The following is a 17,533-nucleotide window of genomic DNA, read 5'->3' on the forward strand; positions in this document are numbered from 1 at the left end:
CCTCCCCTTCCCCCCTGACTTGCAGTCCTACTTAGTCTTTCAGCCTCTTAGAGCCCTTTCTGCTGTGTCTGTCTGAAGCTGGGGTATTCCCACTTAAGTGGAAAGACCATCTCCTTTGGGCTCTGTCTTCCCTCTCATCTGTTTTTGTAGGGTATGTTGAAGTTGGTTCTCATGAAGCCCCCTGGGTAGATCTCCTTTTGTCTTCCTATAGCAGTGTCACTGTATTTTTAATGACACAGGTAGACCCCTCTGTGGACTCTTGCCTGACGTTTCATCTTTTCCTATTCTCTTGATTTGTTTTGGCTGGTCTAAGGAAACAATAACTTTCTCCAAATAAACTTTATTTATAATATGAAACAAAATTTCTGGGGAAACTGAGAACGCTGGGTCTGAAGAAGATAAAGTTACAAAGTGGGCATGGCAGCACACCGGGGTTTGGAAAGTAGAGGAGGGCCGAGGAAGGACTCTCAAAGGATGGTAGAGGCCGCAGGCAGTACTTCCTGACTCATGAAAATGTCCAGGTCCAGGTTTGGATCTTCCAAATCCAGTTTCAGAAACTTATCTACCAATGTCTGACAACTGAGGGGAGAGAGAACAGTGAGATTTATGAAAGAATAGATAACTGAGTCCTTGAGCAGAGCGGAGAGGCTATGGCACAGGAAACCTGGGACCTTGAAAATTTAGAGATTTCAGAAAGAAACAGTGGGTCATTGAAAGGCAAAGAGGCTCTCTGAGACCCTGAAAGGGGAAAAGAGCTGCAGAAGATGCCAGAGAGCGCAAGGACCCTGGGTTACACACTCACTTTTCCATTTGCTTCTCCTTTAGTAACTCCTTGACAGGCTTAATGGGTTTTCCATTGCGGATCAAGTCTGAGACCTAGAAACAAAAAGGAATGGGGAAGGGGTGGGGGGAGTTGGGTAAGAAAAGAGGAAATAAGGGTCAGAAACCCCATGGGCCCAGAAACTCAGGCCTCTGAGAGGAGCAGGGACAGTAGAAGGGAGCCCTGACAGAGGTGGTTGACATCTGGATCTCAGCACCTCCTTGCCACGAGCAATGAGTTTGTCAGGAAGCCTGGCCTGGGCAGCTGTGTGGGAGGCATGGCTGGCGTTGGCGACACCTTCGCAAACTTGATAGAAGAAGATAAGGTCGTTTCCATCTTCACAGGTCTCCATGGTCTTAGAATAAAAGGGTACACTGTGACATTATCACTATTTCCTGCCCTGAAACCCTTGGCCAATCCCTGTAGGGAGTAAGAAAAGGGAAGGGATATGGTCCCGGCACTCAGGGAGCCCCCGTTCTGATGGAGGAGCCAGTCCCCAGCTCTGGGAAACACTTGGCTTAGGGGCCCTTAGGGGGCTAGATTAGTTTTCTTACCAAGTACTGCACAAGGGGCCCCTGTGGCAGCAGCTGTAGCTGAATGAGGCTCAGAAAATTGGTGGTCACAAAGATGTGGGGGCACATGGGTCCAAGTGCCAACCAGTGTCGGAGGACAGCAGCCAGAAGTGCAAGGCCATCCACCTGTGTAGAGGATGGGGTAAGGGTGTAGAACCATGGGTGCCCCGCGGGTCCCCCTCCACCTGCTCTGGCCTTTCCCATCTTGTGCTTTTCTGTTTCTTTTCTGCCCACATAGCGCTGTTCTTTTCCTGAGGCCCAGCCTCCCCATCGTGCTTTGTTCTCCATTTCCCCCTTCTTAGTTACTCATCATTTTCTCCCCTCACCGTGTTGGTTCCCTTTCCGAATTCATCAATAAGGACCAGAGACTGTTCAGTGGCGTTGTTCACTGCTTTTGCCACCTACTGGGCACCAGGTGGATAAAGGAGAGTTTCATTAGCATTTGAGGCCTGTAACACACTGACCACAGTCTGCTTGTGAATAAAGCTGCTTGTATATGTGTCTACCCTACTGGACTACATATTCTTTAGCCCTTTTCCTGTTTGCCCCGATATAACTTGAGGATTACAGTCCTAACCTTACCCCCAAAGTGTTCCATGAAATGTCTTACTTTTATTATTATTTTCACATTGCTCTAGTATATCGATAGTCTTTGGAAACAAATGACATTGTTTTATTTACGATATTCTATTTTTAGTAGTTTGATCGCTGAAAATGTCTGAAAATGTCAAATCCTAGAAAACATAGCATTCCTACATGAGTTGTACTTTTTTTTTTCTAAATGAGAAAAGGATTAGTGGCAAGGGGCATGTTTTGTTCATCCTTTCATTGCCAACAGTGCCTCATACAAAGCAAGGATTCAAAAGAGGTCCCTTTGTGTAGAAGGCAGGCAGCAGAGGGAATGTTTTTCCTGTTCTGATCATTTTTCAGGGGTAGAGTTCCTTCTCCATTATCCCCCTTCCCCAATCCCACCTCTTTTTGCTCCCTTTGACCTGGTTGAGGTCGATCATGAAGGTGGAGAGGCCAAGGGAGATGGATTCACAGCTATGAATTCTGGTGAAGATAGCATCTACTGCCCCAATTTCAGCTTCCTCTGCTGGTACAAAGCTGCCCACCAGGGCCATGAATGTGATCAAGCCTACCTAAACAGGGAAGGAGACAAGGCCTGGTAGTATGGGCTGAGGTGAAGGTAAGGCTAAACTAAAGAGTAAATGATAGATCAAGGAGAGACAGATACAGTTTAATAGAAGATCATAGCCCCTTCTGCTCACTTTAGAATCAGTAGAGAGGGACAGGCAGTGGGCAGAAGCACATTGGAGAATGGCATGGACCTATTCAGAGGTGGGGGAAGAGAATTGAGGCCATGGAAAGATATATTAGGGTATGGTTCTCCTTCAAGTAGAAAATGCAACAGGTAAGGTAGAGGAGCAGGGGATATGGATTATAGTCTCTTCATGACAGGCAGGGTCAGAACACAGCAGAAGAGCTGCAGGAAGCTGGGTTGGCTTGCAGGGGTGGGCTGAGACGATGGAGAAGATGCCAGAGGCCCAGTGTGTAAGATTCTCCTACCTGTTTGAGGTATATGCTCTTCCCTGAGGAGTTAGGCCCGGTGATGACTTTGACCCTTCCTTTGTCCCCACCGCATTCTGCAGAATTGGGCACGAATGTTCGGGCACAGAGTTCCATCAGAGGATGTCTGAAGTAGATGGAGAGGTACCTCACACATGGTCTGTAGATCCAGATGGATGAAGCTCCCGAAATATGAGGCCTTTGGGCCCCTCGTTTCTATGCCTCCACCTCACTCTGTTCTCACCTGCCATTCTGGATTCGTACTCCAAGGAGTTGGGGGGAGTAATGGGGCCTTGAGTAGCCATAGTCCCGGGCAGCACTGGCAAAAGCCAGAAGGACATCCAGGCGGGAGGCAAGGTCCAACACCCGGGTCAAGACAGCTGCCCGCGCCAGCACCTGACACTGCAGCTGGTACATCAACAGAGTCTCCTGGTCTGAGGGTGGATGATGAAGAGCTGGGGGTTAGCTCCAGGGGAATATGAAGGAGAGACAAAGACACCAGTAGAGGGACCTGGAAACAGGCTTGCAGATACAGTATGAGACACCCAGAGACATTCAGAGAAGATTCAGAGTCAGAATGAGAGACGAGAGAAAGAAGAAAAGGAGCCTGTTATAATCATCTTTAAGTTGCCCACTCTCCTCCAGCCTTTCATTTCTCCTCACCCCGGATGTCGCAGTGCAGGTCCCCCAGCAATGCATCCAGCTCCTTGGTTTGAGCACTACGATAGTGCAGCTTCCCCTCTAAGAGAAACTGGGTAAGAGGGTTCGAGCTGGGGGTTTTGCACCTCTTGGTCTTCATCCTTTCCCACCTTTCAAACCCCACTCCCAGCTCCCCTCCTTGACTTCCTTCTCCTTTATCTCAGAGCTAATAAATATCAAAGTAAAACTACAGAAAAGAGATCCCATATTGGGCAGTGTTGATGGGGTAAGGTCCTCCGCCAGCTGCTGATTCATTTTCCTTATTACCGCCTGTGGTCGAGGGTCTTACCATGAAATCCAGTCCCTCAATCTCAAAGTCACTGGCCTCTACCATGAAAGGCAGGCGAGGAATAGAAAGAAGGAAGCCAATCTGGGGAGAGTATAGAAGAGATAAAGCAGTGTGATATACTGGGTACCTTCTCTCCCTAGAGGAAGCCAGAGTCCCTTGTATTCCCAATGCTTCCCTCAGCGGGCTAAAGCCACCATAAGGTATTCATGTTCTTCAGACTTCTCCAGAAGTTCTCTAATCTACCAATGTGTCCTTCATAAGCCTATTATCTCCCCTAAACACCCCTAGAAACAACACCCACTCTTCTGCCCTCACCAGAGGGATGTAAATGACACTGCATGAAGGAATACGGGAATCCAGATTGTCCAGCTCCTTCCAGGCGACCTCAGTGAGGAAACTGGGAAGTCCCATCAGCCTTCGTTTTTCTAGCAGGGTGGAATACATGTGGATATCAAAAGGAAGGTTCCTGACATGGTTGCTAAAATTATCCCCAGTTGTAGTGGCCGCCTGCTGAGGATGGGACCCCATTACTGTGGAGGCCCATATCTCAGGGCTCACAGATCCACCCGCACGCCCAACACTCACTCTCATCGACTTCAGGATCTATGTTGGGGAGAACTGTGAAGTGATTTGCAGCATGACTACCTTCAAAGTCCACCTGAGGAGACAAGAAGTCCAGTTGCTTACCATCCAGCACCATCTCTCAGTCCCGTTCCTCACCTCTACTTGGGCCCCAATTCTCCCTGCAGTCCCTGCTCTATCATTAACCCTCCAAGCACATCCCTGATGTTCTGCCAACTCCTCTCACCATCCCATTCTTTAGACATTCGGCTGACTTCAATGTCTCCCATGCTTCCCCATCTTTCACACCACAGAGTCCAGTCCCTCTTCATTGTCCAACCCCATCTCTTGCCCCTAGTTCCCCAGAGGCTTGGCTTTTTTTTATTCTACTCACCACTTTCCCAATGAGTCTGGCGATATGGTGCAGGTCATCAGAGAACTCTTGGGCAATGTCCCGAAAGAGCTGGATGGACTGGGGCAAGGAGCGACAGGCATCCCTTAGGCCCAGGGCACTATACACAGTCTGTAGGAGAAATGGACAGAGGAGGGTGGCCCAAGCCCGAGCTGAGGCAAGGGGATAAGGATGGACTGAGAACAAAGATCAATAAGGAAAAACAATAACGAAGACAGAGAGAAACCTTCAAAGGCAGAAAAGAAATCGTGAGAAAGGAAATGTGCCAGATACTGCACTAAGCACTGAGGCAACAAAGACAACCAAGATATGGTCCCTGTCCATATGAGCTTATAGCCTAATAAAGAAGGCAAGTTTTTAAAACAGAAAGGTTATCTAAAGTGGAGAAAAGAGACAGGAATAGAAGTTAGAATTAGTTGATTATACTTTGGGAGATTTGACTTTAGAGCTGTGCAAACATTTTACATAATTATACAATTAAATTAAAATTTGAAAACAAATTCCAAAAAATCAAAACTAGAAGGAAGCAAATGAACATAAATGTATATCCATATAATGGCATAACCATATAGAGAGGCACTATTCCAAGTGACTAAAATGTAATAATTTGCATATTCCTAGTGGGGACAAAAGAATGTCCCTCCTCTCCCTTCAATAATCATGTAGTTCGTGGTAATGATGGTATTGCTATAATAAGATTGTTGTGGATGTAATGTAGGAAAAAGCAAATGAGTGATATTTTAATTTTATCATTCGTAGTGTTGCTAAGAACCAGGATTTCCAGTATGGAAGAAGGAAATATTGAAGAGGATAAGTACAGTAAAGGAATATATAAGGCAAGTATACTGTGGTTCCAAATTTAAAATGGTGGTATCAGTACTAATTTAGAATGTATTTTATTTATTTATTTTTTAAGTTCCTAGATCTGTCCGTAGAAAAGGCCTAAAAACAATAAGCAAAATATGCTGAGCACCCTCTAGCATTCAGACTGTGGTAAAAAAATAACATTTCTCACTAAAAGGAACCAGGGCTCCTTGGAGAAATGTCTGGTTCCAGGTCAGAACCAGGAGATGTAAATTATATATCTGGTTTATCTTGTCAAACCAGAGAGCAGGGAAGCTATCGAAGTCTACCCAGGTTGTGTTTAAAGGACTCAGAAGCCAACCCCAGGAGGCCTCCCACTGGCAAAAGATGGACTAATTTGAACGTGTATAAAGATTAAAAATGCAGTGGACTGAAACACATGTGTAAATCCATAAATTCATAATCATACTAAAATAACAACAAAAAATTCATTGGTTATCTAGGTGGATGTTAGGGAACTAATTTACTAAGATGATAGCTGATAAAGGCAGAGAAAAAAATCAAGTTTCTGTGATATGAACTGTATCACTGGGTAACCAAAGAGCAGATGAGAGGAAGTTTTTCTTTACCGAAACATTCTGGCTAATAAATGAAAAAAGAATGACAGAATTAGAAATAACCACTTTGCAATCCCTAAAGAACCAATGGACTTAGGTATTAAACACAAAAGCCTGATAACATCACAAAAGAAGAGACATATATGTCAGACATTATGATCTTCTATTTATGAAACAGTATTTTAAAAAATCAAATGAATCTGATCAAGCTTCTAGAGTCAACTATTAATTTACAGAAATTCTAGAAGAGACAGAAACATGTCAAAAACACCTAGGGAATATAATCAGCAAATCCAGGCTAAAGGAAGCACTACAGGACAAATAACCCAGCTTCTTCAACAAATAACTTGCAAGGCAAATAAGAGAGAGAGAGGAAGGGAAAGAGAGAGAGGAAGAGAGACAGAGACAGAGACACAAAGACACACAGAAGAAGCCCATAAAAGAGATTTAAAGAGACATCATCCCATTGCCATATGTTGAACATATTTGGCTCCTAATTAAACTGCAGCAAAAAAAAAAAAAAAAAATCATGACGTTTAAGAGATGATTAGAAATTTAAACATCAGAGAGTTGGTATTACATAATTATGTTAATTTTTAGGTAAGATTATGGTAGTTATTCTTTTTTAAAAAAATAATATTCTTTTACAAATCATACTGAAATATTTATGGATGAAATGATATGATAGCTGGGAATTGTTTCAAAATAATCCAGGAGTGGAAAGTGGGAGAAGATATACATGAAACAAGATTGGCATCGATCAGAGTATGGAAGCTGCATGGTGGGTACATTGGGACTCATTTATTATTCTAAATTTTGGACAATTTCCACAACACAAGCTTTAAAAAAAGTGTTGGGATAAAGTTGGATAGGGTGACTAGAGTACAGAGAGTCTAGAACCACATGCTATGGGATTAACCTGAACTTCTAGGATTCAAGAACAGAGGTCCTACCTTGTAGAGAATCTGCCAGTCGCTGACCTTGGTGTGGGACAACTTCATGCGTTTCAGAATCAGCTAGTTAGACAAGGGGATAGCCACTGTTTTCCCTCTCCCATCCTAATGTCCCTCAAGAAGCCCTATGTCCAGTATTGGCCTTCAATCTCCTACCTCACCTCCCTGCCCACCCCCCACCCCGGGCTCACAGGCACATTCTTGATGTGACCCAGCAACCGATGCAGCGTCTGAGCCATTTCCAGGTTCTGCGGTAGCAAGAAAAACTGAATGACGTCCAGACGGGAATTTAGTTCCCCCAGGTCCTGAGTTGGACGTGTGAACCACAGCCTGGAAGTGAGAGTTGGGGTAAGGAGCCCAGAAATTACATATGTTTTCAACATCTTGATCTCAATTTGTGAAAATGTGCGTTTACAAGTCCCTGGTGATGTGGCAACATGTATTCTCACTGTCAAGTAGTGTCCTATCTATGCAGGGGTGTTTACCACATATCTACTGAAAATCTCTGGATTTGAGCAGGACTGTGTCTGTAAACCACGATTTTGATGGATATGACCATGTGTTATTCCATGTAGATATGTGATAGAGCTTGTCAATATTTTAAAGGGAGACTACTGTGTTGAGGCATTTGTATGCCAATGCTCTAGCTCTCTCTGTGGCTCAGTAGGAGAGGGTGAGTCAGAGTGAGTTTGTATATCTGTATTTAGCTGTGAAAGTGTCTCTGGGTGTAATAGCACAGACATTCGTCTTTTTGTGTGCTTCCAATGAAAGTACATAATCGTTCCATGTGGAATGGTAAGTCCTCAATTCAAGACAATGGTCACCTCTGCAGAAAAGAAAGGATTGAGGAGGGACACTTAAGGAGGGCTTCAATAACACTGTCTTATTTTTAAATTGGCTAGTGGAAACACAGAGGTTTATAATATTATTAATATTTATACATCGTGTCTGACGTATTTCCTAATAAATCAGTATATAAAAATAAATGCCTCAGCTGTGTTTGTCCAATTCTGGGCATCCCCATCTCCCTATGGCTATGAAGAGTGAGATTCTGTAAAGACCTATGAGACCACAGATTCTTTTCTACATTAGAGCAAGCCATTAGGCACGCCATTTTGTATAAGAGCCAACATGTGGAGTCACTGAGGCCTGAGGATGTATATCTCACACTGTAGTCTATGGCCAGTTACCCTGGGTTAGAACACTCAAGGTTAGAATGAAGCAGAGGACTCAGTTGGATTGGAGCATAGGTGTTAGGCACTTCTGCTCCTTGGCCACAGAAGGCTCTACCCAGTGCAATGTAGGCCAGTCTGTGAATGCCCATCTTTACCTTGGAGAGCACATGAGTCTCATCAAGCCAATTTGCTTATAAAACATCGAGGGGTTTATTGCTAGTGCCAGGAGAGAATTTAATCAAGCCAAACTTCCTCATTTTACAGCTGAAGGAATGAGGCCCTTAGAGTGTAATCAACTTGTCCAAAGTAATACTGCTAGTAAGAAGTAAAGCTGGGTCTCAAACTCGGGTCTTCAGACTACTAGAACAGTGCTCTTTAGTGCATATGGTGACATTCAATCAATTTTCTGGTGCCTTGTCCAACTTTAGGCCAGCTGGGTCTTTAGTTCATCATTCAGGTTATGATTCCATGTCCTGGAGGATCCCATCTGGGGAATCTGCATTCCTCCCCGCCTTTAATTCAGTTCTCTTATCCACTGAGAATTCTTTCCTTCTCATCCCTGGTTGAGATCTGCACCTGAAGCACTGGAGAATGTGTAATTAAATCACTCACCAATTACCTGGAGATGACCTCAGAGATGGTCATAAATTAACCTCCAAAAGACACACATTGCAGGGCGGGTGAGGTGGGTAAAAGATTGTTCACTGGTAGGCTAGCAAAGGTTTCCTCTCTGAGTTTTTAGAGACGATGTCACTGGCGTGCTTATATTTGTGTATTGTGCTCACTCACTGAGTGCTACTGTGTACAAGGAATGGATACTGCACACAGTTCACAACTATGAGGGCAGGCAGATTCACCAACTGCTAATTCCAATTGATGTGACAGTGCAGATAGGTGGGTTGCACCTTGAAGAGGATGTAAAATTTTGACAGTGGAGGACAGGGGAAAGACTTTTCAGAGGGAACAGCATAAACAGAAGCATGATGTGTTTCTATGATAGCAAGTGGCTTTAAATGACTGGAATATAGGATGGATTCGGTAAGAAAGGATTTAGGAACAGCTTGGGAAGGTAAGTCTGGAAATTAAAATTGGGGTGAATGGGAGGGGTTCTGAACATCATACTGCTAAAGATGCTAATCTTCATCCTGCAGTTAATGGGGAAGCTTCCTGGGGTTTATGTTATTTTGTTTCAACTTAAGGTTTAAAAAAAAGTGGAGTGACATGCTCATATCTCTGTTTTGGATTAACAGGTATTTTAGAATGAAGGGTAGATTGGAAAAAAAGAAAAGAGTAGAGGCAGAGAGTCCAATTTGGAGGCAAATGCAATGCTTCAGGTTAGAAATTATGATAGCCAGAATTAGAGCCACGGAAAGAGGGAGAAGGGATAGCAGAGAGAGACGTTGGAGGATAGAATCAAAAGGCCTTAGTGAATAATTGAATATGGGGGTAGGGGGCAGCATCAATCCAAGGTTCAGAGTTTGAGAAGCTCTACTGCCAGTAACGCCATTAAGAATGCAGGAAGAGGAACAAGTTCTATGGGTATCAGTTTGAATGCTCTGAGTTTGAGCTGTAGGAATTATAGGTAGGAATGATGTATAATTAGCATTCTACATATGAAGCTCTGAACTAGAGACACAAATTTGAGTCATCAGAGAATAGCTCACATTTAAAGTGTGGTTTTTATAATTAAAGATATTACTATGTGGACATTAGGGTTTTGTGATTGTGTTTCTGCTGCTGGTTTGTATGCAAGTCTGTGATCATCAATGAGTATATGTGTATCTGTGCTGACCAGATAAAATGAGGATAATACTAGCTACCACATGGGATTGTTGTAAGGATTAAATGCATTTAGCCAAGATTCTAGAAAGGGCAGTTGCTTTTATTACAACTACTATGTGGGGTGGTGAGTGTGCCTGTAGACTGCATGCATTAGCCTGTAGCATGTATGTGACTCACCTGAGCCTGTAGCATGTATGTGACTCACCTGAGCAGCTTCTCTCCCCACTTACAGCGGCATCTGTTGAGGATTCCTGTGGGGGAGTGGGGACAAGGAAAAGAATATGTGGCTGTGTCTAAGCTGAGGCATCCAGGTCAGAGGTTTTAGTGTTGGGCAGGCTGCCCTGAGGGGTGTTCCCCAGATAGAGGACACAAAGGCAGTCAAAGGCAGCAGCTCCTTGCCCCAGGTCTGAGCAAGGATTACCTTACATGGGCTTAGGGGAGGGGATGGGCACTTATTGGAACACTCTGCCAGAAAAATATGCAGAGTAGGCATAGTTAGACTAACAAAGAGCCCAACACATATATGTAAATTCTAGACACCACCCACTGAGATATGTGTAGTGAAACCAGGTGGATACTTGGGGCGATGTCACCAGTACACCCTAAAGCCAGAGACAACTGATAAAGATTCTATGCAAATCAAACATGAGCAGTTTCGCAGTTACTAACTCTTCTCTATACATAGGGTCTCCCAAAGTCCCTAGACCAGTACACAACTAGTGGAAACATTCATACAAACCCAAGGAATAAACATGGAGTGGTAAAGTAAGAGATAATATGTCAATGAATGTCATTGGACAATGAATATCAATGGACAATTATAGGGTAGGGGGGATGCCCAAGTTTAGGGAGTGTACAAAGAAGATAAGAAAGCTGGTTTGGAGTGGAAGAGACATCTAGCAATGCAAGTGAAGTGGGAAGAGAGGGCCTGGAATATATCTTTGGAGGCAGCCACTTTTCTGGAAAGCTTTTGTACTGTAGGATGGGGGACGGATGGGCACACATACCAAAAAGGCTGAGCCCCTCCTTCAGTCCGCTGGCCACTTTATACACCGAGGGGTGAGACTCACTCTTAAATATCTGCAGAACACTGTCAGGGAGAAATGGGAGAGTTCGGGGTAACTTGGACTTTTAAAAGGAATTGAGAAAATGGGAATTGAGACCATCCTCCTGAGATCAATTCTTAATGTAAGGTTTGTCCCTCACTTCTGCCTCAGTTTCTCCCTTTGGAAAAGAAGAGTGACAACTTTGTGCTTTTCTTCCTCTCTTCCCCTCACTCCCCCTTCCTTTTCCTTCAGGAACAGGGATCTTAATAGCCCCAGGATTAAAGAAACTGGAGCCTCATTAGGGTTATTAAAGCATTAGGCATAATCCTTCTCCCCCCCCCAGAGAAGACATTTCCATCTTCTTACCTGTAAGTGTCTTGATCTATGCTTACCAAATGGGCCCTGAGGACAGAAAACAAGCAGAAGGGAAGATGGCTGAGGTATGAGAGATCTGAGTTCATTCCTAAATTCCACCCCCTTTGCCCCACCTCCCAGAATACTATCTGTCTTCTCCCCAGAGCTCCACATCCCCTCAGGTGCTCCTGTGTGTCCTAGATCACTTTACCTGATAGGTCACTGCCCACCTACCACTCCTACCCCTACCGCCACCCACCCGCTACTCTAACCCTGTCTTACTATTCGGGGCTTCCAACACCACCTTACTTTGGTTGAGGTTAGGGTAAATCACGTACAACACAAATTTCTTAAAGCCCAGGATGGGAACGCTGACGTTATAGTCTTCCAGTTCAACCCCAATCCTTCTTCGACCCATGAACTTGAGCAGCCCTCCAAGTGCTCGAACCTGGGAGATCAGTATTGCATCTGGGGTAAATCTCAATATCCCAGAGCCTGGACAACACCAGGAAAAATTATTATTTTTCTAGTACCTCTCAAAACTCAACCCAAAGACTGGGGTGCTTGTGCCCTTATCTCCCAGGACCCATCTCACCGTGAGGAGGCAGTCAAAAGGAATGATGGATGAGAGGAAGAGAATTTTCTCAGTGGTGGTCATGGAGTCTGGGATGAATGAGTAGTTTCCAGAAAGAAGACGTTGTTTGCTTATCTCCAGACCTATTTTTGAGGAGGCATGGGAGAAAAAGGTCTTGTAGCCCAGTTTTTCACCCCAATTTAAGAATGAGACAATAGAAACAAAAGAGATCATCTAACTTGCCAAGCTCGCACAGGCAGTTAATGGAAAGCTGAAACAGGAACCAAATTTTCAGACTCTTAGTTTAATTCTCTCTTTATTTTACATATGGTATAAAGATATTTGGCTCAGATCACAACCTGAGAAAAATAAATGGCTCAGGAGGGTAAGATATTTGTCTGGAATTGGGGAGGTTTCATAATAAGCTGCTATTATTAAAGGATAGGGAGCAGGAGAGATCCTAAGGAGATTGGTCTTGGGGCTTGGAGAATACAAACAAAAGTTTAGGATGAGGTAAGGTTGAGGGGAGACCTCTAATGATGGGGGTGGAATTAAGAGAAAGGGTTAGGAAACTGGGATGAGGGATTCAGCAAAGCAAAGAGATACCAAAATCCACATTTGGCAAAAATATAATTTCAGGTCTCTTAGGCTCTCTGTGCTCCTGGGAGGCTGTCAGGAAGGCAAAGAAAGGCCATTAGTCTGTAAATTTTAGTCGTTCTGCCTCTGTCCCACCTTCCCTCTCACCCAGTTCTGGCTTCCTGACTCTACCTCCCTCCAAGACCCTTTAGTCTCCTGTAATATTCCATACTTTAGTCCTTCCTCATTTTCCCTCTCAGCCTTATTCAGTCCTTACCAAGCTTCTCCAGAAACTGAGTCATATTCTCATCCTGTTTGGCACTCGTAACAACAGACTGGGGGTTGATTTCATCTAGAACTTGGAAGGAGAATGGAAATCAAATGAGTTAAAGGATCTTTATCCTTTGGCTAAGAGGAAACATAGCGTTCCCCTTGCTATCTCCCCTCCACACCTCAAAAATTTATTTCCTCCCTCCAAGAGTAGGGAGTGCCCCACACACTGGGAGCATAAGTAGAAGTCAGGCATGAGAATTAGTTAATAGTAAGACTGGTAGGGTGGTGAGAGGGAATAGGGGTGCCCTGGAGACTGTCACTAGACTATAAACCTCTAGAGGACAGACATGATTGATTTGCTCAGGACTACATCTCCAGCATCTGATACACTGTAAACACCTAATAAGTATTTGTTGAATAATAAAACGAATTCCTAAAAACAACAGTCTTCTAGAAGTCAACTAATAAAACCAATTGAGTCAGGTAAGGACATATGAGTGAAAGACACTTCCAACCCCAGAGTAGAGGAATTACTGGTTATGTCCCCACCTCTCTGGAGAAGCTTGAGGCTCTCGTGGTCTGGGGCATCTGGCATGAAGTGGATGATGTAGTCACTAGTGTCATAGTAGGCAATGCCCAAGTAGCCTGAATTCCACAGCACACACAGATGGATCTGTCCGCAAGGAAGTAAAAACCAGTATCTGAACCACTCCTAAGTGCAGGGTTGTGCCGTGCCTTATTTTTCATCATTTTCTCAAATCTCTGAGAAAAGCATCATCATCCCCCTTCAGTACATGTGAAACAAACCCCAGCTCTTCTTCCCCGCCCCTTTTTATCCTAACACCCTAACATCCAGTCAACGCCCCATTCTCGATTCATTCGAGCTCACGCTCCCTGAACCTCGCCGTCCTAGAGACCTCCGCCTGCTCCTCCGCATCGTCCTCCTCCTCTGCCTCCCCAAGATCCGGCACTGGGGCCGGGCTAGGACAGCTTGCCGCCGCCGCCCCGAGTCCCGGTCCCTGCGGCGTCCTGTCTACGGTCGCTCCCAAGGAGGCCATGACCTGAGAGGCTCTGCGGATGCGGAAAATGAAGGCGATTCAGGAGGAAGCGTTCATCAAGAGGCGGCTGGGAAGGTGGGAGAGGGCTGAGGCGAGAATGTGGTCACATTTTGTTCTCAACATCTATGGGGCGTTTAGAGAGGTGACTTCTCAGGTAACTCGCTGGCGTACAGACTGGAAAACTCCGCCCCCCCCTCCCGCCATTCCTGTCACGCCGAGGTCGCAGTCGGATGGAGACGGTCTGAGGGCTATGTGGGACGAGTTGTGCACGTCCCCTGTACCCGCCCCTGTCAACCGCCCCCCCATTACCGCAGCCCTATGCTTTCGACTTCCCCACCCCAGTTGCGGATAACTCGCAGAGTTTTCCCGCGTTTTCAGACACCAGGACCGCGACGTGCGCGAGACCACGTCACTAAGAGCCAAATGCTGCGGGAGGTGCGCGCCGGCGCAAAGACAGGGCGCACGCGCAAAGACAGGGCGCACGCGCACACGCCCCGCCCTCTTAGCCGCTATTGGTCGGAGAGGCCCGGATTCCGCCTGGAAAGCCTACGAGGGCAAGACCCGGGAGGGAGAACCGCACTTGATGAGATGCCGGACGCTGATTGGCCTATTCGTATACGGGGCAGTGCCAAAAATGTTCAAACTTCCCGCCCTCTGCGGTTGTTTAGCCCCCCGGCTTCTGGCCCTCAGGGTTTCTGGGCATTGATTGACGTGGGTGGAGCCTGTGAGAAGGTCAGAAGCAGAGCTCGAGTCTAAACCACAGGAACAGGTCTAGGGGAGTTGCAGGGGCGGGGGACGGGGGCGGCAACCTGGCGAGGGGATGATCTTAAAGGGCCAGAGGCGCGTTTTCTTTTTTTCCTCCGGAGAGTGGCGATAAGCAACATTAATTCAACTTGTGCCAACAACTCTAAGTTAATATTTGTACCTGAGTTAATATTTAGAAGAGCTTAAAACAGTGCCTGGCAAACATAGTAAGAGCAACGTGAGTGTTTTAAATAAATAAGCAGAAATAAGAAGTGAGACTCTTATTGAAACCGTCCTTTGCCGGTTTCCTGCGTACAATGTATGACCACGCCCACAAGGGTACTACAGAGCCTAATTTACAATTTCAGGCCCCCAAGAGGAGATGAAAGCATCAAAGCAGAGAGTGGACCTGATAACACCAACACCCCTGTTGGGACATGCCCATACCCTTGGGCAGGCACATGCATCCTGAGGACAGAGAGAAGTCATTCACTCCTTCAACAACTATTTAGTGCCTACTCTGGGCCAGGTGGTATACTCAAAATAGTGAACAAAATTAAGTCCAGGCTACATGAAGCTAACTTGAGAGAGAGAGAGAGAGAGAGAGAGAGAGAGAGAGAGAGAGAGAAAGAGGGAGAGAGAGAGAGTGTGTGTGTGTGTGTGTGTGTAGGAAAAACAAGGAAATTGTGAAACAGAAACCAACTTATACTTTAAAAAACAGATCCCTTAAAGTACATCTTCCAGCTTTGTTCTGGGTACCCTGAGATGGGGAGATCTCGCTCAAAACTTTGGGAAAGATGGCAAGGTAACCTGGCTCTGCTAAACAATGATTGGAAAATCTCCTCTAGGGAGAAAGGTAGGGGAGTGAGCTAAAGGCAAAGTTAATGGTTACCCTTGACAAACTGTTGAGCACTACTGGCACTATGGAAACCTGGAGGAGGCTGGTGATAGCTCTAAGGAGTGTCTGGAAGGGACACACCTTCCAATCTGGGGTGAGAAGAGATTAGGGAGGGACTGGTTTACCAAACCCAGGAAGGGGAGGGAATGGAAAGAGAGGCCTGCTCAGAAAAGGAAAGGGGAGATATTGAGATAGGAGAAAAGCAGGGGCAAGGAGATGAAATGGGAAGGAGACTTCTCTGATGCAGGATTTGGGGGTGCAACCCCTGGCTTTAAAGCCATGGGACACTGCTGGATGGTACCAGGAGAGAGCAGCATCACATGTCATCTGGGAAATTAAGGCAAAATACCTTATGGGTAGCCATGCCATCCAGCCAAAGTCAATATTGATGAATAAGGCAGCTATAGCTATAAAGCTGTAAGAAAGAAAAGAGGCAGGGGAGAAGCTGCCAAACCTGTTTGAGCTCAGGGCTGACCCCACTTGCCTGAGGCTTTTCCCAGAGGGGACATCTTTGCAGGGCAGATTCTCTGGTGGACACTGACCAGTTGGAGCAGAAGAGGACCCTGGGAAGTAGGGTTGCTTTGATACCCCCCACCCCATCCTCAGATGGAAGGGGTCCTGTTTGCAGATTTTGAGGGTCTCCCCGTACACACACATACTCATGGAATCATTCTATATCTTTATAGGATGTTACAATTCAAAGAAGCAAACACCAAATATATGCATCCTCTCTCTGGGGAGGAAAGAGATAGGCTTTTCCCCAAGGGGGTAAAAACCCACAGAAGAGGAAGAATGAGAGGAAACCACTAACTGTTGGTTTCCAGCAGCACATCTTGTCATTCTATCCGACTCTTCCCCCAAGTCCCTCCCTCTCTTTTTAAGTTTCAAGCTCTGTTTTGCTCCTATGTCCTTGCACTCTACCAAGTTTTTCTGGTGGAAAAAAACTGTAGATCTCTTGTTAGAAGGCGATGAGGAAGAAAGAGAAGGGATAGTTGGATAGGAGATTCAAGATATGGAAGCTAGACTATGTCTAGTTTGGAGAACATATACTTGGGCTATTTTTCAGCAGATCATAGCTTGATACAACTCCAAAATCAATGGGAAGGGAGAGAGCTATTCTTCTTCTGTTCTCTTCACTTCTTTATTTGTGTACCCAAAGACTCTACTCACTCTATTCTGTCTGTTCTTTGCTTTTTACCCTTGAGAGTACCCTTTAGGATTCCTGGGGCCAAAATAACTCCACCCTTCTGCTCCATCTCCAAAGCAAACTTCAGTAAGAAAAAGGGAAGGGAGCCTACGACCATGCCACCCTGAACAAGCCCGATCCCGTCTGATTCGGAAGCTAAGCAGGGTCGGGATTGGTTAGTACTTGGATGGGAGACCACCTAGGAAGACCAGGTGCTGTTAGATGATTTTTTGTTTTTGTTTTTTGTTTTTAAAAAGAAAAAAGAAAAAGGCAAAGGGGCACAGGAAGGGGCCCTGTATTGGGGTCCAAAGTGGAAGCATTAAAGATGACCAGACTATACAGGGAGAGCGTACCTCCTTCAAGTGATGAGGTATGCTCAGCTTCCTGTTTCCCTAGCACAGGCCTGATTGTCTCCCTACCCATCCCCTGCCCTACTTTTCACTACTCTCTTCTCCCAATCCCAGCTTTCACTTCCAAGTTCTCCTGGAACACAGTGTTAGCAACCCAGAATTTTGACTGAAATCTGGAAGGAATGTAGTAAAAGAAACAACCTCTTTCCCATCCTAAAATT

At 45.4% G+C, this 17,533-nt stretch overlaps 1 protein-coding gene and 1 pseudogene across 3 annotated transcripts; one reads left to right on the forward strand and one right to left on the reverse strand.

Annotated features, from left to right (window-relative positions):
• Positions 1-32: 32 nt before the first annotated feature.
• MSH5 (mutS homolog 5) lies at positions 33-14,580 on the reverse strand. 3 transcript variants are annotated; one of them, XM_011379834.2, is made up of 25 exons: positions 14,444-14,580; positions 13,994-14,147; positions 13,626-13,749; positions 13,081-13,161; positions 12,834-12,896; positions 12,249-12,370; positions 11,992-12,101; positions 11,666-11,701; positions 11,261-11,343; positions 10,459-10,504; positions 7,488-7,626; positions 7,297-7,359; positions 4,905-5,033; positions 4,535-4,607; positions 4,265-4,374; positions 3,950-4,030; positions 3,625-3,712; positions 3,206-3,395; positions 2,962-3,088; positions 2,385-2,534; positions 1,719-1,793; positions 1,375-1,518; positions 1,038-1,175; positions 803-876; positions 329-579 (listed from the first exon to the last, which is right to left on the reverse strand). In XM_011379834.2, the coding sequence occupies exons 2-25, from the start codon at positions 14,132-14,134 to the stop codon at positions 468-470; spliced, it is 2,499 nt and encodes an 832-aa protein (XP_011378136.1). In that variant the 5' UTR covers positions 14,135-14,147; positions 14,444-14,580; the 3' UTR covers positions 329-467. The 3 variants fall into 3 exon arrangements, with proteins under 3 accessions (XP_023378834.1, XP_023378833.1, XP_011378136.1); XM_023523065.1 differs by lacking the exon at positions 7,297-7,359 and having other exon boundaries at positions 45-579; XM_023523066.1 differs by lacking the exons at positions 12,834-12,896; positions 13,081-13,161; positions 13,626-13,749; positions 13,994-14,147; positions 14,444-14,580 and having other exon boundaries at positions 33-579; positions 11,992-12,148; positions 12,249-12,349.
• A 2,488-nt stretch (positions 14,581-17,068) lies between these two features.
• LOC111731481 lies at positions 17,069-17,186 on the forward strand (annotated as a pseudogene).
• The last annotated feature ends 347 nt before the right edge of the window (positions 17,187-17,533 follow it).

Source organism: Pteropus vampyrus, unplaced genomic scaffold (assembly GCF_000151845.1).
Source record: "Pteropus vampyrus isolate Shadow unplaced genomic scaffold, Pvam_2.0 Scaffold378, whole genome shotgun sequence".
NCBI lineage: Eukaryota > Metazoa > Chordata > Mammalia > Chiroptera > Pteropodidae > Pteropus > Pteropus vampyrus.

Excerpts from the sequence above, each read along its gene's own strand:
- MSH5 (XM_011379834.2), bottom strand. The coding sequence starts at position 14,134 with ATGGCCTCCTTGGGAGCGACCGTAGACAGGACGCCGCAGGGACCGGGA. Across the intron at positions 4,031-4,264 it reads GTGTCATTTACATCCCTCTG|ATTGGCTTCCTTCTTTCTAT; the intron begins GTGAGGGCAGAA and ends TACTCTCCCCAG. Across the intron at positions 2,535-2,961 it reads AGAGCATATACCTCAAACAG|GTAGGCTTGATCACATTCAT; the intron begins GTAGGAGAATCT and ends TTCCCTGTTTAG.